The following is a 24,226-nucleotide window of genomic DNA, read 5'->3' as shown; positions in this document are numbered from 1 at the left end:
TTGAAAAGTGAAAACAGGAAAGAAGACATCGCATAGGAAGGACAGCGTCCACATTTCTGTGATTCCCACCCCTTAAACTGTCTCAGCAGTATCAGAGCGATGCTCAAGAGCACACAGCAGAGGGAAGGGACAGTCGGAACGTGCACACAGTGTGATTCCGCTGGTATTTTTTAAAACCCAAGAATACATGTATGTACACATACATGTATATGGTGGTATCCATATGAAAGCACTTAGGGCATCCAACATTTATTGAACAACACTGGTCCCAGAGATGTGACTCAAGTAGATATGCAAATTTCCTGCTCTGGGGGGGGGGGGGACAAGAAGGAGATTATGAAGTCACTTCAGGTTGTGTTGAGACTTATGAACGAGCTTAGAGAGTGGTGGGAGGGAGATGATGACACGAGTTCAGATCTGACTTCCTGGCCGTCCCACATACAGATAAATGCGAAGGGGCAATCTCTGGTGATAATCACCGACCTGTTAGTGTTGGAGAAGGAGGAGAGGAAGAGGGCGTGGGGCTTGAGCCAGAGCAGCTGCTGGGACAGAGGCAGGCCGAGGGCACCTTGAACTTCTTACCCTGTGGACTGCTGAATTGTTCCAACATTTTTATAATGCAGTAGCATGAGCTAACTTTTGTAGTGTGGCATTTGGACAATTTTTTTTAATGACACAGTTGAGAGAGAAAAAGGCAGAATGATCTGTTCATGCGCAGGTGCCCTGGGATTACACAGCCTTGCAGGCACAACCCCTATTCTGACCAGGTATCCTGCGTCTGGGTGCATTTACATTAATACAAACACAAACGTTGCGGGGCTGACAGAGAAAAGGGCTATTGTAGTGGCCTGTTTGCTCATCCCCTGCCACCCACGGCCCTTCCCGACTACACGCCACTCTTGGGGTTCTGGTGTTTGCGTGCTGGGCTCGCCAGCAGGGTTCAGAGTTCCTGTGCCCTTGCAGGATTGATTTCAAGCTTCTGAGTCTAGCGTTCAGGGCCCTTTGCATTCACTTGCTGTCTTTCCTTCCAAATCATGGATTCCCATGCCAGCCAGAAGGGTCTGTTGGTGTCATCCAAAGACACTGTGCATTTACCCACATAAATAGAGATAGCAAAAATTATCAATATGTATGCATACATGGGTGTGTAGACATCTATGTATGTTTGTGTTTCCTAATTCTATCCACTGAGAGAAGCTAAAAGCAGTGACACCCCAAGAACAATGAACACACCTGCACGCAGATACTGATTTCTGAATTCCATCCTACAATAAAAAGAACCAGAGCCACTTGGAAAATTGGTTGAACTTAAAAGGTAAGGGGCCGGCGCTGTGGTGCAGTGGGTTAAGCCACCATCTGCAGCCCTCGCATCCCATATGGGCTGCTCCGCTTCCAATCCAGCTCCCTGCTAACACACCTGGGAAAGCAGTAAAAGATGGCCTGAGTGCTTGGGCCCCTGCACTCCCATGGAAGCCCCGGATGAAGCTCCTGGCTCCTGGTTTCGGCCTGGCCCAGTCCCTGCCATTGCAGCCACTTGGGTAGTGAACCAGTGGATGGAAGACCTCCCTCTCTCTCTTTTTGTAACTCTGACTTTCAAAAAAAGAAGGGATCTGGTGTCATTGTGCACTAGGTTAATCCTCTGCCTGCAGTGCCAGCATCCCATATGGACGCCGGTTCTAGTCCTGGTTGCTCCTCTTCCAGTCCAGCTCTCTGCTGTGGCCTGGGAAAGCAGTAGAAGCTGGTCCAAGTCCTTGGGCCTCTGCACCCGCATGGGAGGCCAGGAAGAAGTACCTGGCTCCTGGCTTTGGATTGGCATACCTCCAGCTGTTGCTGCCATTTGGGGAGTGAACCAACGGAAGGAAGACCTTTCTCTCTGTCTCTCCCTCTCACTGTTTGTCATTCTACCTGTCAAATAAATAAATAAAATCTTAAAAAAAAAAAAAACCTGGCCGGTGCCACGGCTCACTAGGCTAATTCTCTGCCTTGCGGCGCCGGCATACCGGGTTCTAGTCCCGGTCAGGGCGCCGGATTCTGTCCCGGTTGTCCCTCTTCCAGGCCAGCTCTCTGCTGTGGCCAGGGAATGCAGTGGAGGATGGCCCAAGTGCTTGGGCCCTGCACCCCATGGGAGACCAGGATAAGTACCTGGCTCCTGCCATCGGATCAGCGCGGTGCGCCGGCCGCAGCAGCCATTGGCGCGGTGCGCCGGCCGCAGCAGCCATTGGAGGGTGAACCAACGGCAAAGGAAGACCTTTCTCTCTGTCTCTCTCTCTCACTGTCCACTCTGCCTGTCAAAAAAAAAAAAAAAAAAAAAAAAAAAAAAACAAAACACCACCTAAAAGATAGGTTTGTTTTGCTAGAAAACATTTTTGAAATCCTTGCCTGCTTTATTCATAGTGTGTATTTTCCATTAACTTTTTGAAGCTGCCTGATATAATAAATAAATGTGGGGAGAAATGACATCTCTTCCTTACCAAAGAATTCCAATGATTATGGGGAAGAAGAATGAGAGAAATAAAATGCTACCCCTAGAATATCATGCTGACAATTGCTGCAGGTAAACTCTACCTGGGGATGCTACAAGAACGGGATATTTGCATGGTTTCAAAGTCTCTCCTCTAAAATATTTAGTACTTACAAAGGGGGAAGTAGCCCATGTTCCAGGAGGAAAACTGCCTTGTCCGACAGCACCTCCACCAAGCGGTAGAGGCTGAGGTGACCAAGCGCAGGGCCTGTGAGCGTCACGTGTGTCATGTGGAGAAGGGCCGGGCCCTGCTATGGTGCACGTCTCCCTGGCTGCTTGGGAAAAGACAGCGGACTCTGAAGCGAGGCCATTGGTGCAAGGTAGCTGTCTGCGGAGACACTGCTTGCAACACTGACATCCCGTGTCCAAGCAGCAGTTTACGTCCTGGCTGCTCTGCTTCCAGAACAACTCCCTGCTAATGCACATGGGAAAGAAATAGATTAACGGGCCAAGAGCTCGAGTCCCTACCACTCTTGTGAAACACCAGGATGGAGCTCCTGGCTCCTGCCTTGGCCATTGTGGCCATTTGGGGCGTGAATCAGCAGATTCTGCCTTTCAAATAAATCATAAATAAAGCTTTAAAAAAAAAAAAGGAAAAGGAGATTGGCAAGAACACTGGTGACACCCACATAAGTCCTGTCCCTTCGTTGTAGCAGGGCTAGGTTCTTGCTTTTGATGCTAAGTGGAGAGTCTGTAAGAATGCTGTAGGCTTTCTCTGCAGCTCTTCTGTAAGCCTAAGACATTCTCACCACAAGAATGTTCAAGACAAGCCTGCGGACTCCTGCAGCCCGCTCGGACCTAATCATTCAGAATCTGGAGCCAGCGGGTGAGAACCTGCATTGCAGACCGACTTCAGCTTCTTAGGGGAGGATTGTGTACATTGAAGTTTAAGAACTGCTCGGGGGCCAGCACTGTGGCACAGCGGGGCACATGTGACGCTGGCATCCCATGTTGAGTGTTCCAATCCCAGCTGCTCAGCTTCTGATCCAGCTTCCTGCTGATGCGCCTAGGAAGGCAACGGATGACGACCCAAGTACTTGGGTCTCTGCCGCCCACATGGGAGACAAGGATGGAGTTCCAGACTCCTAGCTTTGACCTGGCCCAGCCCTGGCTGTTGCAGCCATCTGAAGAGTGAATCAGCAGATAGAAGATCTCTCTCTCTCTCTGTCATTTTTCCTTTCTTATAAATGAAAAAAATCTTAAAAAAAAAAAAAAACAACTGCTCAACACTGACCACGCTGTTTGTTTGCACAGTGAACAGGTGCTCCTGGGCTCTGTGGGAGGTGAGTATCACTGTGATAGAGCAGAAAGAACTGGGGCTTTGGTGTCAGAGACCCGTGGTTTCATCCAGGTGTTGCCATGTTCTGGTAGTGACCCTCAGCAAGCCACCTAGGCCCATCTGTTAAACTAGGGTAAGAATACCACCCCAGCAGAGGGGAGGCACCAGCAACAGTGTGTGTGTGTGTGTGAGAGAGAGAGAGAGAGAGATGCCCACAATGGGCTCTAAGTCAGTGAGAGGCACTATTATTACTTTATGTTAATGAGTTGACCCAAAAAAACATCACTACGTGAATATTTAGAATAGCTGTGTGACCTTGGGCAAATTACTTAACTTCTCTGTATTCCAATTTCCTCATCTATAAAATGGGGATAATAATAGGACTACCTCATTTAGGTGGTTGAGAGGATGAATGAGTTAATATTGGAAACCTCATTGAATAGTACCTAGTATGTAAGTGCTGTACAAGTGAACTGTTCAGTCAAAATAGCATTTTATTTATCTAATTATTGGGGCCAGCGTTGTGGTGCCCTGGGTTAAGTTACCACCTGGGATACTGGCATTCGATATGAGCACCAGTTAGAATCTTGGCTGCTCCACTTCTGATCCAGCTGGGAAGACAGTGGTAGATAACCCAGGTGCTTTGGCCTCTGCCACTCATGTGGGCCTGGGTCTGGTCCAACTCCAGCCATTGTGGTCATTTGGAGACTGAGTAAGTGGATGGAAGATCTCCCCCCCTCCCCATTCTGCCTTTCAAATAAAATAAATAAATCCTTATTTACCTAATTATTTGACTAGATTATTATTTACATTGAAGTGTTCGGCTATTGCCTTTTTTTAGTGGTAGGCTTTGTTACTTCTTTTTTTTTAAAGATATGTTTCTTTGTTTTTTAAAAGATTTATTTATTTATTTGAAAGTCAGAGTTAAAAAGAGAGAGGAGAGGCAGAGAGAGAGAGAGAGAGAGAGGTCTTCCATTGGGGATGTTTCACTCCCCAATTGGCAGCAACAGCCGGAGCTGTGCTGATCCGAAGCCAGGAGCCAGGAGCTTCTTCCAGGTCTCCCATGAGGGTGCAGGGGCCCAAGGACTTGGGCCAGTAGAGAGCTGGTTCGGAAATGGAGCAGCTGGGTCTCGAACCGGCACCCATAGGGGATGCCAGCGCTTCAGGCCAGGGCGTTAACCTGCTGTGCCACATCTCCAGCCCCTAGTCTTTGTTACTTCCAAAAAAAATTATTTAGAGATTTATTTATTTTTATTTGTAAAGCAGAAAGAGAGAAACAGAGAAAGAGAGAGAGAGAGATCTTTCATCTGCTGGTCCACTTTCCAAAATGCCTGCAACAGCCAGGGCTGCACCAGGCTGCAGCCAGGAGCCAGAACTCCGTGTGGGTCTCCCACGTGGGTGACAGGAACCCAAGAACTTAGATCATCATCTGCTGCCTCCCAGGGGCATAATTAGCAGGGAGCTGAACTGGGAGCAGAGGGCCAGGACTGGAACTGCCACTCCCATGTGGGTCGCTGGTGTCCCCAGTGGTGGCTGAACCCATTGCACCACAATGTGCACCTCTAAAATTATTTGAATTGCGCTGTGTGATAATTCAATACATGCATTCCGTGTGTGATGATCAAATCAGATTAGCCAGCATTTCCATCTCAGACATTTAAAATGTTTTTGAACGACAACAGTTGTACCTATTATGGGGTACAATGTGGTATTTCAATAAATGTATACCACGAATACTGACCAAATCATACTGTTAGCAGGCTTGTCTCCTTATCTTGTTTTTACGTTTGGAACCCACCAGCTCCTTTTTTGTAGCTGTTCATAAAATGTACAGTAGATCCCTGGGAAACACAGTCACCCCCTTGTGCTGTTCCCATTATCCCACCTCCCCCTGCCTGTGCTCCTTCCCAGTCTCTAGTTCTAATAAACTTTTCTCAGCTTCTGCATATGCAGAGTGAACATGTGCTGTTTGTCTTCCTTATCTGACTTATTTCGCAAGATAATGATCTCTGGTTTCATCCACTTTGCTGCACATGCCAGCATTCTGGTCTTTCTTTGTGGCTGAACACTTACCTAGGCATGCCACATTTCTTTATTCACCCGTCAATGGACATGACTCCGTATCTTGGCTTTTGTGAAGTGTGCTGCAATGCACTGGGGGAGTGCTGGGATCTCCGTACTGTTGATTTCATTCCTCTTTTTTTTTTTTTTTTTTTAGATTTATTTATTTATTTGAAAGTCAGAGTTACACAGAGAAGTTGAGGCAGAGAGAGAGAGAGGGAGAGAGAGAGAGAGAGAGAGAGAGGTCTTGCATCCACTGGTTCATGCCCCAGATGGCCACAATGGCTGGAACTGTGCCGATCTGAATTCAGGAGCAGGAGCTTCCTCGGGGTCTCCCACACAGGTACAGGGGCCCAAGGACTTGGGCCATCTTCTACTGCTTTCCCAGGCCATAGCAGAGAGCTGGATTAGAAGTGGAGCATCCAGGACTCGAATCAGCAACCATATGGGATGCCGGTACTGCAGGTGGCAGCTTTACCCACTATGCTGGCCCCATCCACCTCCTGCTTTAACACTCATTATTTTTTTAAGATTTATTTTATTTATTTGAAAGGCACAGTGAGGGGGCCAGCACTGTGGCATAGTGGGTAACAGCCATCACCTGCAGTGCCGGCATCCCATATGGGCACCATTTCAAGTCCTGGCTGCTCCATTTCCAATCCAGCTCTCTGCTATGGCCTGGGAAAGCAGTAGAAGATGGCCCAAGTGCTTGGGTCCCTGCACTGGTGTGGGAGACACAGAGGAAGCTCCTGGCTCCCGGCTTTGGATTGGGGCAGCTCTGGCTGTTGCGGACAATTGGGGAATGAACCAGCGGATGGAAGATTCTCTCTCTCTCTCTCTCTCTCTCTCTCTCTCTCTCTGTTACTGACTTTCAAATAAATAAATAAATAAGTCTTAAGAGAGAAAGAAAGAAAGGCACAGTGACAGAGAGAAGGGAGAGAGACCTGGCTGCAACAGCCAGGGCTGGGCCAAGCAAAAACCAGAAGCTAGGAACTCCATTCAGGTCTTTCTAGAAGGTCCCAGGGGCGGGTGGCCAAGCATTCGGACCATCACCCGCAGCCTCCCAGGTGCATTAGCAGGGAGCTGGAGCTGGATGGAGAGCAGAGCCACGGGGACTAGAACTGGTGCTCTGATAAGGGAACCCACCCTCACAAGCTGTCCTCCTCCTGCTGGTGGCTAGCAGCACTTTCCAGGGGCTTCCTCTCTGCAGCTCAGTCCTGTCGGAGTCTCAGTGGTGTCCTTGTCTTTACTTTCTCCTTCCCTTGCCCTTTGGTCTCTTTGCCACCCCCTGGGGTTTTTAGGGCATCTTGGCAATTGCCGGGCCAGGTCAGGAAACGGAATGATGCAGTGGGAGACCTCGTGGTCCTGTCCGCGGAGAGGCGTGGATGCCCACACAAGAAGGGAGGACATTGCACGCAGCAGGTGTCAGGGTGGTTCCTTGCACACATCCGTTGTTTACACAACTCCTCATCCCGCAGACCCTGTTCTACCATCAGTCTTCAAGCGTATGTCATATTTCAGGGGTTCTGTGGCAGTTCAGCTGTTGAATTCCTTAGTCTGCCTCGGGTACGTGCCGGGCACACCGCGCCAGGCACACCAAGCTGTACTGTCAAGGTCAGAACAGGACTGGAGCTGGTGCACAGCCAGCTGTAACCGACCGCATCAACACACACAGCACTTCAGAACACGCGCTGGCCGGCTGGGAAAGACTTCTAGGCCATCACAGTCAAGCGGAAAAGGAAGGAAGCTTTTGAACTTTTCGAATATCAGAATCCACTTACTACGTAGGCAGAAAACATGGACACAGGCCTTTGAAAAAAACAGATTTCAGAAAGATCACTCTTTCTATGACGTCACGTCTCCGGGGCTGATTCCGCAGCAGTGATGGCTGGGGTTCACTGGAGAGGCTGCTGGTTGGCCACAGTATTACTGGAAGAGGAATATTTACCACCAGGATACAAACCTCGCCCTTCTAGGTCCCTAAGGGAATTAGCACTAGAAAGAGCCTCAGAGTCAGTGAGACTGGCAGCTCCCTGGGTTGTGAAGCAGCGGGGGTCCTGATCCTGCCCCACTCACTGCAGCATCCTGGGCGACCACTTCCACCTCCACAGCTCTGCTGGGCAGCCCCAGCCAAGTCAGCCACGGCCCCGGGCTGCAGGCAGCGCCCTCTGCAGGGAGTGAACCAGCAGATGGAAGACCTCTCTCTCTGTGTCTACCTCTCTCTGTAACTCTGTCTTTCAAATAAATAAAATAAATCTTAAAAAAAAAAAAGAAACAATAAGGAGAATGGGTAGATTTTTAAAAATGGTTTGTGTATTTATAGACTCCATCCTAATTCTTAACTTAGGGTCTTCAAATTATGAAGATGGATATAAAGATTATTTATTTATTTGAAAGGGGGAGAGAGAAGAAAAAGAGTAGAGATCTCCCATCTGTTGGTCCACTCCCCAAATGGCCGTAACAGCCAGAACGGGGCCAGGCTGAAGCCAGGAGCCAGGAACTCCAGCTGAGTCCCCCACATGGGTGGCAGGAGCCCATGTACTTGGGCCATCATCTGCTGCTTCCCAGGTGCACTAGCAGGGAGCTGGATCAGAAGAGGAGTAATGCTCCAATATGGGATGTGGGCATCTCAGGTGGCAGCTTAACCCTCCTGCCCCACACTGCTGACCCCAATATAATCTTTTTTTTTTTTTTTTTTTTTTTTTTTTTTGACAGGCAGAGTGGACAGTGAGAGAGAGAGACAGAGAGAAAGGTCTTCCTTTGCCGTTGGTTCACCCTCCAATGGCCGCCGCGGCCGGCGCGCTGCGGCCAGCGCACCGCGCTAATCCGATGGCAGGAGCCAGGAGCCAGGTGCTTTTCCTGGTCTCCCATGGGGTGCAGGGCCCAAGCACCTGGGCCATCCTCCACTGCACTCCCTGGCCACAGCAGAGGGCTGGCCTGGAAGAGGGGCAACCGGGACAGAATCCGGCGCCCCGACCGGGACTAGAACCCGGTGTGCCGGCGCCGCAAGGCGGAGGATTAGCCTAGTGAGCCGCCGCGCCGGCCCCAATATAATCTTTATGAGCAGTAGATGATCACTGTTTTCAGTTTGGTTTTCCTGGCTTATAAAATCCATTCCTCTAGTTGATGGGGAGAGAAAGGTAAATCCTGTGGCTATTCATGTAGGCACTGAAACTGCTGTAGTCTGAAATCCCTGGGATACCTGTGTCACATCTGACCCCTGCTCAGTGTTAAATGCTGGGGATCCCAATGGAGTGTTGTCTCAGTGTGCTTGGGTTCCAGTAATAGAATGCAGCAGAAATGGGTGTTGAGTGGCTAAGAGACCCATGTCTCATATTTGCAGTTCCTGGGTTTTGTTAGGAAACTGGTGTAGTTTTAGCCAGGTGGCCGCATGGCCCAGCTACCTGAGCTAGGCTCCACCCCCATCCTAATGGGATTCACTGCCCCTGCTTCCCTGCCCGCCCTCAGGCAAAGTTTTAAAAGGGCCTGTTCCTGAACACGTGCTCTCTTGGTTCTTCTCTCTTAGTTCTCCTCTCTCTTCTTCTCTGCTCTATCTTCTCTCCTTGCTAGCTCCTCTCCTCTCTGTTTCTCTCTTATATTCTCTTTCTCTCTTTTTCCTTCGCTGCCCCTTCACTCCGGTCTGTAGGGTGTTCCCCAATAAACCCTTTCCCTTACTCCGGTGTCCGGTGTGTTTTACGACGGCTAACATTAATATATAACAGGTTTGACTCCCAACTCTGGCTCCTGACTCTGACTTCCTGCCAGTGCAGACCCTGGGAGGCGGTGGTGATGACTCATCAGGTTTCTGCCCATCACGTGGGAGGGATACCTGGCTTGTGTCCCCAGCTTCTGGCTTCAGCTGCAGCCCAGCTCTGCCCATGTGTGGGCATTTAGGTAATGAAATAGCAAGTGGGAGCTTCCTCTGTCTAGCTCTCTGCCTCTCAAATGGAAAAAATAAAAAGTACAATAGACTGATTGCTTAAACCACAGATGTGTATGTTCCTTCCACTCTGGAGGCTGCAGGGCTGAGATCAGCATGCCAGCCAGGTTGGGTGAATGTCTCTTGGTGGCTTGCAGACTGCTTCCTCCCTGTTGTGTCCTCGCTCGGCAGAGGCAAACAGAAGACACTCTGTGTTGGTGTCCCAACTTGCAAGGACTCTATTCTTAAAGGGTGGCAGAGAAATTCTTGTTACCTCGGTTCTTTGTCTCACATGGAAGAAGAATGTCCAAGCGGACAGCAAAGGGATTTCAGAGTATTTGTTAGAATCAAAGACCTCCAGCCAGAGCAGCGCGGGACGGGGGCTTCCAAGAGAGGAAAACCCAAAGGGGATGGTGGCAGTACTAACTTTAAGTACAAACTTGACAATTAGATTGGCATTCAGTTACCAGGCGGGGACAAAAACCATCAAAAAACCTGATTTACAATTCTCCATCCTGTCTGGCCTGCTAAGGGTAGAGTTGATAACTTGTTTTCACAATAAGCTGTGGGCTCAGGAGGAGCTTCCTTACTATTCTCATGGTAAATTTGGAGATTCCAAAGGAAGGAGGGCAGCCTGTTTGTTCTTACTAAAGATAAGATTTTGGGGAAGGTAACAAATATTTTATATTCCAAATTCCATTGGGACCACCCTGACTATCTATTAACCCATCTGACTCCTCACACTATCTCCAAAGGGAGGGCTCCGCCCTCCTGACCTCAACCTAACCTGATTATTCCCCCATCTCCAAATGCCATCACCTTAGGGGCGAAGGCTTCTGTATAGGAATTTGGGGGTTGCAGGGACACAAGCATTCGATCCACAAGAAGTATTGCTGTGGTGTTGGGAAGAGGCTGGGCCCGGAAATCCAGGAAGACTCAGCCTGGGGGACAAAGGCAGAGCAAGGCGAGTGGCACTAGTCCTAGCTAAGGCTTTGATGCCTGTAGCTCCAGGGCAAAGCTCTGATCTGCTCAGCAGTTAGCTCCTGAGACCTTGTTTACCTAAGGTGGCTGGCTTGAATGATCAGCAGACCACAGCCAGTGAGTAAGAATGGCCTTTACCTTTCGAAGGGCTGAAAAAAATCCCACAAAGATTTTTTTGTGTCATCTCAAATGTCAGTGTCCCTAAGTGAAGTTTCATTGGCTCGCAGCCTCTCCCATTTGTTCAGGCTTGTCCAGGCATGCTAGCATGCTCCAGCAGCAGACTTGAGCAGTTGAAACAGAGCCCAAAATATTTACTCTCTGGCTCTTGAGAGGGAGAAGTCTGCCAATCCCTGTTCTCTACCCAAAGCGGCCAGTGACTTGCTTTGCTTATTCCCAAGTCCAAATTCTGACTAAAAAGATAACTTCAAAAGATGGAGTGTCATACCCATCAGCATGGATCCAGGGACAGACAGGACCAACCCTCAGAGCTGGGCAGGACCTGGTGTAGAGATTGTCTGTTTCAGGCTTTGAAATGCCAGACCTGGCTGTTCCAAGGTAAAAATAAGGGAGATAGGTGACTTAATTTGGAGGATGGAAGAAGAAGGAGCAAGGGCCATAGCAACTGGCTGATGTTTTTAGCTCTTTAAAAGTTTTATTTCTGGGGCTAGTGCTGTGGCGTAGTGGGTAAAGCTGCCACCTGCAGTGCCAGCATTCCATGTGGGCACTGGTTCGAGATCTGGCTGCTCCACTTCCAATCCAGCTCTCTGCTATGGCCTGGGAAAGCAGTGGAAAATAGCCCAAGTGCTTGGGCCCCTGCACCTGCATGAGAGACCTGAAAGAAGCTCCTGACTCCAAGCCGGCCCCGCGGCTCACTAGGCTAATCCTCCGCCTTGCGGCGCCGGCACACCGGGTTCTAGTCCCGGTTGGGGCACCGGATTCTGTCCCGGTTGCCCCTGCTTCCAGTCCAGCTCTCTGCTGTGGCCAGGGAGTGCAGTGGAGGATGGCCCAGGTGCTTGGGCCCTGCACCCCATGGGAGACCAGGAAAAGCACCTGGCTCCTGGCTCCTGCCATCGGATCAGCGCAGCTCGCCGGCCGCGGCGGCCATTGGAGGGTGAACCAACGGCAAAAGGAAGACCTTTCTCTCTGTCTCTCTCTCTCACTGTCCACTCTGCCTGTCAAAAAAAAAACAAAAAAAAAAAACACAGAAGCTCCTGACTCCTGGCTTCGGATCGGCGCAGCTGCAGCCGTTGGACCCATCTGGGGAGTGAACCATCGGATGGAAGACCTCTGCTTCTGCCTCTCTGTAGCTCTGACTTTGAAATAAATAAATCTTTTTTTTTTTTTTTTTTTTGACAGGCAGAGTGGATAGTGAGAGAGAGAGACAGAGAGAAAGGTCTTCCTTTGCCGTTGGTTCACCCTCCAATGGCCGCCACGGCTGGCGCACCGCACTGATCCGATGGCAGGAGCCAGGTACTTCTCCTGGTCTCCCATGGGGTGCAGGGCCCAAGGACTTGGGCCATCCTCCACTGCACTCCCTGGCCATAGCAGAGAGCTGGCCTGGAAGAGGGGCAACCAGGACAGAATCTGGCGCCCCGACCGGGACTAGAACCCGGTGTGCCGGCGCTGCAAGGCAGAGGATTAGCCTAGTGAGCCGCGGCGCTGGCAGAAATAAATAAATCTTAAAAAAAAAGTTTTATTTCTATCAAATGTAGCCCAGGGTTCTAGAATTGGGCCAATCTAGATGATGAAGATTTATATTCTTAACAATTTTTTTTTAATTATTTTGACAGGCAGATTGGACAGTGAGAGAGAGAGAGAGAGAGAAAGGTCTTCCTTTGCCGTTGGTTCACCCTCCAATGGCCGCCGCAGCTGGCGCACTGCGCTGATCCGATGGCAGGAGCCAGGTGTTTCTCCTGGTCTCCCATGGGGCGCAGGGCCCAAGTACTTGGGCCATCTTCCTCTGCACTCCCTGGCCACAGCAGAGAGCTGGCCTGGAAGAGGGGCAAGCGGGACAGAATCCGGCGCCCCGACCGGGACTAGAACCCGGTGTGCCAGCGCTGCAAGGCAGAGGATTAGCCTAGTGAGCCGTGGTGCCGGCCTATTCTTAACATTTTTAAATATTTATTTATCTCAAAGGCAGAGGGAGAGAGAAAAGAGAGAGTGACAGAGAATCTTCCATCTGTTGGCTCATTCCCCAAATGGTCACAACAACCAGGCCTGGGCCAGTCTGAAACCAAGAGCCAGGAACTCCATCCACCATGTGGGTCTCCCACAGGATAGCAAGGAACCAAGGACTTGAGCCATCATCCACTACCTTCACAGGTGCATTAGCAGGAAGCCGGATTGGAAGAAAAGAAGTCAGGACTTGAAGCAGCAAGCAGTATGGAATGCAGGCATCCCAAGTTGTGGCTTAATCAGCAGCACCACAACACCTGTCCCAGATTTGGCTTCTGATTCCCTACTGCTTGAGCTGTGTTGCATCCACTTGTCAGCTAAAATATAGAATGTTACAAAAACCAGTAACAGGGCTGGCGCCGCGGCTCAATAGGCTAATCCTCCGCCTGTGGCACCGGCACCCCGGATTCTAGTCCCAGTTGGGGCACCGGATTTTGTCCCGGTTGCCCCTCTTCCAGTCCAGCTCTTTGCTGTGGCCCGGGAGTGCAGTGGAGGATGGCCCAAGTTCTTGGGCCCTGCACCCACATGGGAGACCAGGAGAAGCTCCTGGCTTTGGATCAGCGCGGTGAACCAATGGCAAAGGAAGACCTTTCTCTCTGTCTCTCTCTCACTGTCCACTCTGCCTGTCAAAAAAAAAAAAAAAAAAAAAAAAAAAAAAAAACAACAGTAACAGGCACAAATGAATTTTATTGAAAATGGAAAGCAAATGAGAGGCAAGGTAACTGATCGGACCGGCCACCGACCGGGACCAATACTCCTTACCAGAGTGCGGCCCCCAACAGCGGGTTACACAGCTTTTTATAGTATTCTGTACACTAGGGCTCACAATTTCGAACCGGGCCTCTGGTATTGTTCAATAAAAAGAAAAACCAGAATATGGTTGTAAGATAACAGTTAACAATAACAAACCCAATAGCAGATCCAAGATATGGTGGTAAGACAACAGTGAAGGAGACATTTTGGTCAACCTAGTTCCTGGGAATTTGGGCCAACATAGTTTCACAAGATATACCCTTAGCCATTAGCAAGCAAAGCTAATATGTACAGAAGCAAGAGATCTGCAATTAGCCACACTCACTCCATTTTAATTCTGATTCTGCACCTGCATCCCTCAGGTCCAAGGAGAAGGGAGAAAGGGTAGCTAAGGGTGGTCCCTTTCTAGAATTCAACACTGATCAATGAAAATTGCTGGCATTATTTGCCTTATCAGGCCATTTCCATGTTTCTGACCTGCTTCTGTGTTGTTTTGTTCCCCCTACTCCCTTGGCCCCCACACAAAGGTGATTTTAAAGGATGTGGATTCTCTTCTCTACGTGGACACAGACGTCCTCTTCCTAAGGCCCGTTGATGACATCTGGAAGCTTCTGAGGAAGTTTAACTCCACTCAGCTGGCAGCCATGGCCCCCGAGCATGAGATCCCAAAGATTGGCTGGTACAGCCGCTTCGCCCGGCACCCTTTCTATGGCTCTGCAGGCGTGAACTCGGGAGTCATGTTAATGAATTTGACCCGGATAAGAAGCACCCAGTTCAAGGTAACAAAGTGTTGTGAAATTCCTTCCTTAAAGATTGGGAGTTTGACTTTTCCTAGAGTCTTGGTGCTGGGGTTGTAAAGACAGCGGCCTGTAGGTGGGGATGGAAAGAGCCACAGAGAAATATTTGGAAAGTTCTGGAGTATTTGTCCAGGAAAAGCCCAGATGGCGGTGGAATTTGAGGCTTCTGCAGAGTGGCAGTTCAGGAATACTATGTTCCATTTTGGAATTCTGTTGTTTTTGAACTCTGCAGATTCAAGGCCATGCAGAATGTCTGGGGATTTCCCTAGGGATATAGTTACATAAGCACACAGAGCTATTTGTTCAACAATGTTCACCGACTCCTCTTTTATCCTAGCCCAGAACTGGAAGGACTCTCAGTGACCATCTGTAGAGAAGTGGTCAAAAATACTACTGTCCTGGGGCTGGCGCCGTGGCTCACTTGGCTAATCTTCTGCCTGCAGCGCCGGCATCCCGTATGGGTGCCGGGTTCTAGTCCCGGCTGCTCCTCTTCCAGTCCAGCTCTCTGCTATGGCCTGGGAGGACAGTGGAGGATGGCCCAAGTGCACCCACATGGGAAACCAGGTGGAAGCACCTGGCTCCTGGCTTTGGGCTGGTGCGCCAGCCGTAGCGGCCATTTGGGGGGTGAACCAACAGAATGAAGACCTTTCTCTCTGTGTCTCTCTCTCACTGTCTAACTCTATCTGTCAAAGAAAAAAAAAAAAAAACTACTGTCCTATTAAAAAAATCATAGATTGATATATGAGGGAGATGATAAAATCACTAAGAAATATTGAGAAAAAAAGCCAATCGGCAAGCAGGTCATGAGATGTAGAGTGTAATCACCTGTCCTCAGAAGGTTCCAGAAGAATATCTGAGACTGATCACTGATCACTGTGGGGGCTTCTTAGAGCAAGTGGGTATGGGCTTTGGAGGTGGATGGAGGGAAATTACTTTGAATATGTTATTTTCTGTCTTTGCATGCTGTTGGAATATTTAGTCTGTGAGCATGCTGATTTTCTCTTGAAAGGAAATAAATATTTCAAGACAAGGGAAGGTATTTTTCTTTAACATACTTTAATTGTGTTACCTGCATTTTTTTGTTCCCACGCTTCGTAGACAAGGAGTAGGCCTAAGAAAGAGGCCTGCTTTCAGGTGTGGTTTTCAGGGTGGAAGCCCCAGGCCCAGCTACCAGTCCGTGACCCATCTTGTATCCATGAGGACATCTGGCAAAACGCAACAATCAAAGCCCTGATTTGGCCTTGCTCTGTGCCCTGGGGATAGTGGGGCCTCTCCTGAATTGGCAGAGGGAGGGCCATTCGGTCCCTCGGCACTGTTCCCTTTGCAGACAGCATGTGCGTGGCTGCTTTGCTTCAACTGTCCTAACGTTTTTCTCTTTTTCCAGAACAGCGTGATTCCCACGGGCTTGGCGTGGGGGGACATGTTGTACCCTCTGTACCAGAAATACAAGAATGCCATCACATGGGGAGACCAGGACTTGTTAAATATCATTTTCTATTTCAACCCAGGTAGGTTCTCTGGCGTGCATGGCGCTCGTGTGGGAATACACCCACCTCACCACAAAGAGCGCATTCCAGGCCCAGCTTGCTGCTGGCTGGGCCAGCTCCCGCACAGAGCACCCTGTGTTCTCCTGCCATGTTCGCCCTTTCATCCACCACCCCCTCCCCGGGTGTCTGCCGGGGGCTGGTCCTTGTGTTCCCAACACAAAAGGTCAAGTGTCGGAACCTCCAACACTGGACACCAGTTTTAGAAAAAGGCATTTTCAGTGTTGCCATTCTTCTGAGAAGTGCAGTCAAAATGGATGTGTGGCACAAAAGTCCGTGGAAAGATTACAATCAAGGCATGAGAGCCTGAACAATTGCCACATTGAAAGGAACTGGTTCTCAGAGTCCTTAGGGGGATTGGCTTGTTCAGGGTTCAAAGAGCCTAGAATAAGGACTCAGATCCCCAAGTCTCCCCCCGCCATCACCCCCTTTTTTCATCTTGGGCAAAAGAATTTCTTCTTATAAGGCTCAGAGAAGGGAGGACAGCAGAGTGTGTTTGGTCCATGTTTTTATGTTAACCGCTAAAGCTAATACAATGTCCTTCTTTCCCCCTCCTTGCTGAAGCCTTATTTACTGTCATTAAAATCCAAGCTGTGGGCCGGCGCCGCGGCTCACTTGGCTAATCCTCCGCCTGCGGCACCGGCACACTAGGTTCTAGTCCCGGTCGGGGCGCCGGGTTCTGTCCCGGTTGCTCCTCTTCCAGGCCAGCTCTCTGCTGTGGCCCGGGAGGGCAGTGGAGGATGGCCCAAGTGCTTGGGCCCTGCACCCGCATGGGAGACTGGGAGGAAGCACCTGGCTCCTGGCTTCGGATCGGTGCTGCACTGGCCTAGTGGCCATTTGGGGGGTGAACCAACGGAAGGACGACCTTTCTCTCTGTCTCTCTCACTGTCTAACTCTGCCTGGCAAAAAAAAAAAAAAAAAAAAAAAAAAGAAAGAAAAAAAAAATCCAAGCTGCGATTTCTCCTCTGAAAATGTCTGTGGGGTTCTAAGTCATCCCTGCTCTGTTCCGTGTAGGTCTTCCTTATGTTTTTAAATATCCCGAAGTTGAGATGTCTGCCTGTGATTTCATGGCGCGCTCGAAGCACCTACTCCATACCTTTGTGAAAAACGAAATTCTGGACTGGAATCTAGTTTCATGGGGCCGGTGTTGGGCTCAGTGGTTAAGATACTGCTTGGGGTGGCCAAGGGTACCTGTTTGGACTCCTGCCCCTGCTTCCGATTCTCGCTTCCTACTGACGCCCTCCTGGGAAGCAGCAGGTGATGACTCAAGTCCCTGGGTCACTGCCATCCCTGTAGGAGAGCCAGGGGGAGTCTCGGTTACTTTGTTCTGTCACAACCCTAGCCATTGCCAGCGTTTGGGGAATGAACCAGAGATAGAAGATCTCTCTCTCTGCCACTTAAATAAATAAAAACCAAAATATTTAAGAAAACCTGTTTTCAGTTCAAAAAGGAACCAATCCTAGAAAGAAGAAAGGCGTGTTGTTATGGCGTTTCTGGGAAAGACTCCCAGTACTAACTTGGCAAAGAGAATGTCTAGGCTGCTCAGCCGTGGTATGTTTCCATTCATTTCACTCCGACAGTAACAGGGAATTTAGTCTGCAAAGTTTTTCCTTCTTCTTAAGCAGATTTCGTATTTTTTTTAATTAATTAATTAATTTGAAAGGCAGAGTTACAGAGAGGCAGAGAGAGAGAGATCTTCCCTTTGCTGGTTCACTCCCCAATTGGCCCCAACGGCTGGAGCTGTGCTGATCTGAAGCCAGGAGCCAGGAGCTTCTTCCGGGTCTCCCACACGGGCGCAGGGGCCCAAGCACTTGGGCCATCCTGCACTGCCCTCCCAGGCTACAGCAGAGAACTGGATCAGAAGTGGAGCAGCCGAGACTCAAACCAGCGCCCACATGGTATTGCTGGCACTTTACTCACTATGCCATGGCGCCAACCCTGCATTTTTGTTTCGAGGTAGAGGTGTTTGCTTAGGACTCTTGGCTGCAAATAAAAAACCCTGGAGTTAATTGCAGCACAAAGGAGACTTTTGTGATAAGCAAATGACTGAAAGTCTCATGGAAACCAAGGGTAGGAGGGCAGGGCAGGCCCATCCCCCGACCTGCAGCAGGGAGGGAAACTCCTGGTGAGACTCACCTTCTCCACGGAAGCTATTCTCTCCTCTCCTTCGACTGTCTTTCTCTGCTCCCAGGGCCTCACAGCAAAGTCCTGACGTTTCATGCTGCAGCTGCAGCCACACAGAAAAGACCAGCTTGGTTGTCCCATTCCAAATTCGCAGGGGAGAAGACAGCCCACCAGGCAGGGAGCATGGAGCTCGGGAACCATGGCTGACATCTGTTCTTCCTAAATCTAGGCATTTTTAAAATTTAATCCTCACAATGACCCTGAGACCATAATCCACATTTTGTGGATAAAGATACCAAGGGAGGGACCAGTGTTCTGGCACAGTGGGCTAAACCATGGCTTGCAATGCTGGCTGCTCTGCTTCTGATCCAACTCCCTGCTAATGTGTCCAGGAAGGCAGCGGAAGACGGCCCATGTACTTGGGCAACCTGTCCCTGATGTAGGAGACCTGGATGGAGTTTCTGGCTTCTGGCTTCAACCTGGCTCAGTTCCATCTGTTGTGGCCATTTGGGGAGCGAACTCATGGATGGAAGATCTCTCACCTCTCTCTCTCTTTTTAAGATTTATTTATTTACTTGAAAGTCAGAGTTACACAGAGAGAGGAGAGGCAAAGAGAAAGAGGTCTTCCACCCGCTGGTTCACTCCCTAATTAGACACAATGGCCAGAGCTGTGCTGATCTGAAGCCAGGAGCTTTTTCCAGGTCTCCCAGGCAGGTGCAGGGGCCCAAGGACTTGGGCCATCTTCTACTGCTTTCCCAGGCCATAGCAAAGACCTGGATCAGAAGTGGAGCAGGGGGGACTCAATCCAGCACCTCTATGGGATGCCGGCGCTTCAGGCCAGTGTGTTAACCTGCTACACTACAGCAACGGCCCCTCTCCTCCCTCTCTCTTTTAAATAATTTTGCTTGAATTAAAAACACTCACCACCCTGAATAAATATAAACTTTAAAAAAATACCAAGGACAAGAGAGTTAAAGAATTTGCGACATGGCTATGTGTATCAGGGCAGGGATTACAAACCCAGCACACCCCAATTCCAGCCAAAAGGGACACAGAGGAACTTCTCAGATGGGAGGCAGAGGGGAGGGCAGGATCCTAGCACACTGGGAAGAGATCTGAGGCTCGTCTTTCTGCTCTGCCAATTCTCTCCTTTATATTTTGCATTTTCTTTTTCTGTTTGGTGGCTAACACTATTGAGTTTCCCAAACTGGGGAATTCAAAACATTCCCACAGTTGCCCGCCCAGAAATCCTCCCAGCCTGTGGCCGGCCATTTGAGGGCGTGATCCTGATTAGATTACACACCCCAGGGCTGCGGGATCAGAGCTACCAGTCTTTCACCGGGGCTGAAATAACTGAGTTGTGCTCTGCACTTTGCACTTTGGAGCCATGGAAGATATCATCAAATAACTGGGAATTTGTCCTCCATTCCGGTGCCTAGCAGTACCCAGCGGTACTCGAGTAAGTCTCTGAGTTCTCTGGTTTTACGTCGGGGCGTGTTGGATTGGTGTTTCTGTGACCTGCCTTTAACCTTCCGTGTAGAAGCTTCGCGGAGGTACTTCATTAAGCATGAGATCTTCAAACTGCAATCTGACTCATGCCCGTCACATTGTAAGGTTTTCCTTCATTTCTATCGATTGAGAGCACTTTCTCTAAACCAGAACAACCTATAGCTGGAAAGAAAAAAAAAAAAAAAGATTTGTCACCTTTGTCCCGCCAAAGCAGAGAAGGAAATAACATTGGCTGCAACACAGGAGATAAATCTGTTTTTGTTATGGTGCCTTGGGTTGCCAGGGGTGAAGTCTTGCACATAAAACCACGGGCACATGTCTGCAGCGTGATTGTTGTCAGAGTTCCTGTGGCCGACAGCTCCGCTTTCAACAATGTGCCTGAACGTCTCGTTGAAATATGTTTTAAGACTCTTGCTGTAATTAGGTAATAAATGCCGGTGGGTGTGTGGTTGCAGCGCTGGGTAATAAACTGACTCAAGAGGAGACAGCTGAAGCCCACGGGGAATTCGCAGGTCGATCATCTCCCAGGAAGGACATTTCCTGGCAGGTGAGCCCAAAGGCAGCTTCTTCAAGGAGTGGGAAACCGAGCTCACCTCTGAACAGGTGAGCTTGAGTCGAGAGCAGAGGTCTGTGGCTGGGGTGAGCCTGACAAGAAGCAATGGAGAATTCCACGTGGGAAGATGTGTTTGGATCCATGCGATCAGGTGTCAGAGCACAACACTGACTCAGGCCAGCTAAGGGAGGGCAGATGCTGTGAGAGTCTGGGGCAGACTCCTGACTGCGGGGATCAGATCACCTGATCTCCATGATGGGAGCTGCCAGGGACCAGAGCGACTTCTTCCTCCCTCGGCAGCTTCAGGGTCTCTGTCATCTTTGGCTCTCTCCATGCTTATCTGATTGATCCTGTCTCAGCATCCTCTCTCTGCCCATGGCCCAGGCTGATTGCTAATCCCAAGTCAACACAACCTTACCGGTCCCCAACCAATGATGATGGGTTTCCCAAGTTTCCTAATTCAAATGATTAAGAAAAACAAAAACAAAAACAAAACAAATGGGCTGGTGTTGTGGCATAGTAGGTTAAGACACCCCCTTGCAAAGTCAGCATCCCATAAAGGTGCCAATGTGTGTCCCAGCTGCTCCACTTCTGATCCAGCTCCCTGCTAATGTACCTGGGAAAGCAGTGGAAGATGTCCCCCCACCTCCCCGGAAGAAACTCCTGGCTCCTGGCTCCGACCTGGCCTATCCTTGGCTGTTGCAGCCATTTGGGGAAGTGAACCAGAGGATGGAAGACTTCTATCTCTGTCTCCCCTTCTCTCTTTGTAATTATGTCCTTCAAATAAATAAAGCCTTTTAAAAAAGAGAGAGTCTGGTCCAGTCCCCAAATGAATCTGTGCCCTTAGGGAGACCACCCTTGATTGGCAAGGTCATGTGGCAGGTCTGCTTCTTCAGGGACAGTTTCTGGGGAAGTGGAAAAGAAGATGAAGCCAGCCCAGTACAGGTGACCTCGCAGGGCTTCCAGCCAGAGTAGTGAGCGGCAGCGGGAGGAGCTGGAAGGCCTGTGGTATAGACGGAGGGGGTCTCAGCTGAGTGTGTGATACCAGGGAGTCAGGTGGGCTGGTGACAACCACAGGGAGCTGGGCTCAGGGTCCCATGGGTCAGGTGAGCAGTGGCCCCATGAGAGTTTGTCCTTATTTGGCTGCGGATCATGGGAACCCCGCCCTGGAGTGTGCAACTGCACTGTACAGTTCTAGCCCCCAAGCACCTCCAGCAACACGTGACTGAGCACTGCGTTGTGGGCAGGCTGACCCAGTTGTCTGCTCTGGGGGGCTGTTCTGGGAAACGGGTCCCAACTCAGTTCAGAGCATGTATGGTGAGTGTAAGAGCCTGACAATAGAGCACACGGGAAAGAATGGGGATTAGGGTGTCTGTGTGTGTGTCTCCTGCAGATCGAGGCTTGTGCTGTCTTCTCAGTGGGAGGGTCTGCGGATTGAGTGAATGGAATTCAAAGAATGGAGTAAAGGGGTGAAAGAAATGAGACCATAGCAAGGACAATGACAGAAAAGGCAGGTGGGACAGAAAGGACAGGAAGAAAGGCAGAGGAGAGAACAGCATCCATGCGGCAGAGGAAGGCATGAGGTTCATTGCAGTCATGCAGCAAATATTTTTGAGCACCTACTGTTTGCCAACCACTGGGCTGGGTGCTGGGGATATAGCCTCTGAAGAGTTAGACAAAGCTCCTGTTTCCACAAAACCTGTCTTTCGTTAGAAGAGGTAGACTCTCAAAGAATCATAGCTAGGCATTCAGAATCACAGATTGTGATACAGGAAATAAACCAGGGACTGATAAAGAAACCATTGCAGGGCTGACATTGTGGTTCGGCAGGTTAAGCCATCATCTTTGATAACAGCATCCCATCTGGGTGCCAATCCTGGCTGCTCCACTTCCAATCCAGCTCCCTGCTCATGCATCTGGGAAAGCAGTGGAAGATGGCCCAAGTGCTTGGGCACCAACATGGGAGACCTGGTTGGAATTCTATTCTCCTGGCTTTAGGCTGGGCTGCAGCCAAAGGGGAGTGAATTAGCAGATGAAAGATCTCTCTGTCTCTCACTCCCTCTCACTCTTTCAAATAAATACATTATATATATATATATATATATATTTAAAAAGACAAGGTTATGGGGCCACCGCTGCTGCCTGCAGCAATAGCATCCCATATGGGCACAGGTTCAAAAGACAAGGTTAAGAAAGAATCCAAGCTGGAGGGAGAGAAGAGCTTCCCTAGGTAGTGTGACTAGGAAAGTCTTCTCAGCAGAAGTAATTGCCCTATCCTGGAGGTAAGGTGCATCTGGAGAAGGAAGAAGAGAATGCTGGGAAAGCTCAGGTCTGGGATAGAATGTTTGAAAAAAAGAAAGAAAGGAGACTAGCACAGGCATTCGTTCTAGTGGTTAAGCCAGTGGATAAGGTGCTTGTGCCCAGGCCAGAGCACCAGGCTTCAATTCCCAATGCAAGCTCCTTACTCCAGCTTCCTCCTCACGCAGACCTTGGGAGGCAGTAGGTGATGGCTCAAATCACTGGTTCCCTGCCACCATGTGGGAAACCTGCACTGAGTTCCTCCTTCGGGCTTCAGAAATAAAAAGAAAGTAACTGCTAATAGTGCAGATGGCGGCCAGCGCCTTGGCTCAGTAGGCTAATCCTCCGCCTAGCGGCGCTGGCACACCGGGTTCTAGTTCTGGTTGGGGCGCCAGATTCTATCCCGGTTGCCCCTCTTCCAGGCCAGCTCTCTGCTATGGCCCGGGAGTGCAGTGGAGGATGGCCCAAGTGCTTGGGCCCTGCACCCCATGGGAGACCAGGAGAAGCACCTGGCTCCTGCTTTTGGATCAGAGCGGTGCACCGGCCATGGCGGCCATTGGAGGGTGAACCAGCAGCAAGGGAAGACCTTTCTCTTTCTCTCTCTCTCTCTCTCACTGTCCGCTCTGCCTGTCAAAAAAAAAAAAAAAAAAAAAAAAAAAAAAAAAAAAAAAAGTGCAGATGGCCTCCATTCTGTCGATACAGAGCAACAGCCTATTTTCCATGAAGTTAAAATGATCAGGCAGAAACTATTGCACACTCTTAGAGACCTCAAGAGTGTGAAATGATCAGAAATGTAAGGAGCAATCAATGCACACAGCACTTGGCAAGTAGCTAGCAGGCTCTGAGAATAAGCGTAGCCTCCTGAAGTTCCCATGGAGGGATTTCAGACTCATACCTAATCACTTAAGTGGGCCTCTTTATATAAATTGAGAGAGAAATGGCAAAGATCCAAAATCTCCAGATAGGTTGGCTTAAAAAAGTATCTTCAGGGCCAGTGCTGTGGTGCAGCGGGTTAGCACCCTGGCTTGAAGCGCCGGCATCCCATGTGGGCGCCGGTTCTAGTCCCGGCTGCTCCTCTTCCTATCCAGCTCTCTGCTATGGCCTAGTAGGGCAGTAGAGGATGGCCCAGGTCCTTAGGCCCCTGCACCCACATGGGGAACCAACCCAGAAGAAGCTCCTGGCTCCTGGCTTCGGATCAGCACAGCTCCAGCTATTGCGGCCATTTGGGGAGTGAACCAGTGGATGAAAGACCTCTCTCTCTCTCTCTCTCTCTCTCTCTCTCTGCCTCTCCTTCTCTCTCTGTGTAACTCTGCAAAAGTATCTCCAGGGCCGGCGCTGTGGCATAATGGGTAAAGCCACTGCAGTGCCAGCATCTCATATGGGTGCCAATTTGAGTCCCAGCTGCTCCATGTCTGATCCAGCTCTCTGCTATGGCCTGGGAAAGCAGTAGAAGATGGCCCAAGTCCTTGGGCCCCTGTACCCCCACATGGGAGACCTGGAAGAAGCTCCAGGGTCCTGGCTTCTGATCGGTGCAGCTCTGGCCATTGCAGTCATCTGGGGAGTGAACCAGCGGATAGAAGACCCCTCTCTATCTCTCTGCCTCTGCTTCTCTGTAACTCTGCCTTTCAAATAAATAAATAAATCTTTTTAAAAAAAGTATTTTCAAATAATTTTCACTGGTTTGAGATTTGGGGGATTTGGAATTTTAAAAC

At 49.8% G+C, this 24,226-nt stretch overlaps 1 protein-coding gene across 1 annotated transcript in view; it reads left to right on the top strand.

The window, feature by feature from the left end:
- The window catches only part of GXYLT2 (glucoside xylosyltransferase 2), a 100,024-nt gene that overhangs the window by 55,163 nt on the left and 20,635 nt on the right, over positions 1 to 24,226 (top strand). Inside the window, exons 4-5 of the mRNA XM_051851472.2 lie at positions 14,217 to 14,468; positions 15,871 to 15,994. Coding sequence (XP_051707432.1) covers positions 14,217 to 14,468; positions 15,871 to 15,994 — 376 coding nt within the window. The remainder of the gene's footprint in view (positions 1 to 14,216; positions 14,469 to 15,870; positions 15,995 to 24,226) is intronic.

This window comes from Oryctolagus cuniculus, chromosome 10 (assembly GCF_964237555.1).
Source record: "Oryctolagus cuniculus chromosome 10, mOryCun1.1, whole genome shotgun sequence".
Classification (NCBI taxonomy): Eukaryota; Metazoa; Chordata; class Mammalia; order Lagomorpha; family Leporidae; genus Oryctolagus; species Oryctolagus cuniculus.
The sequence above is the reverse complement of the archived record's forward strand: the minus strand, read 5'-3'. Positions and strand labels throughout refer to the sequence as shown.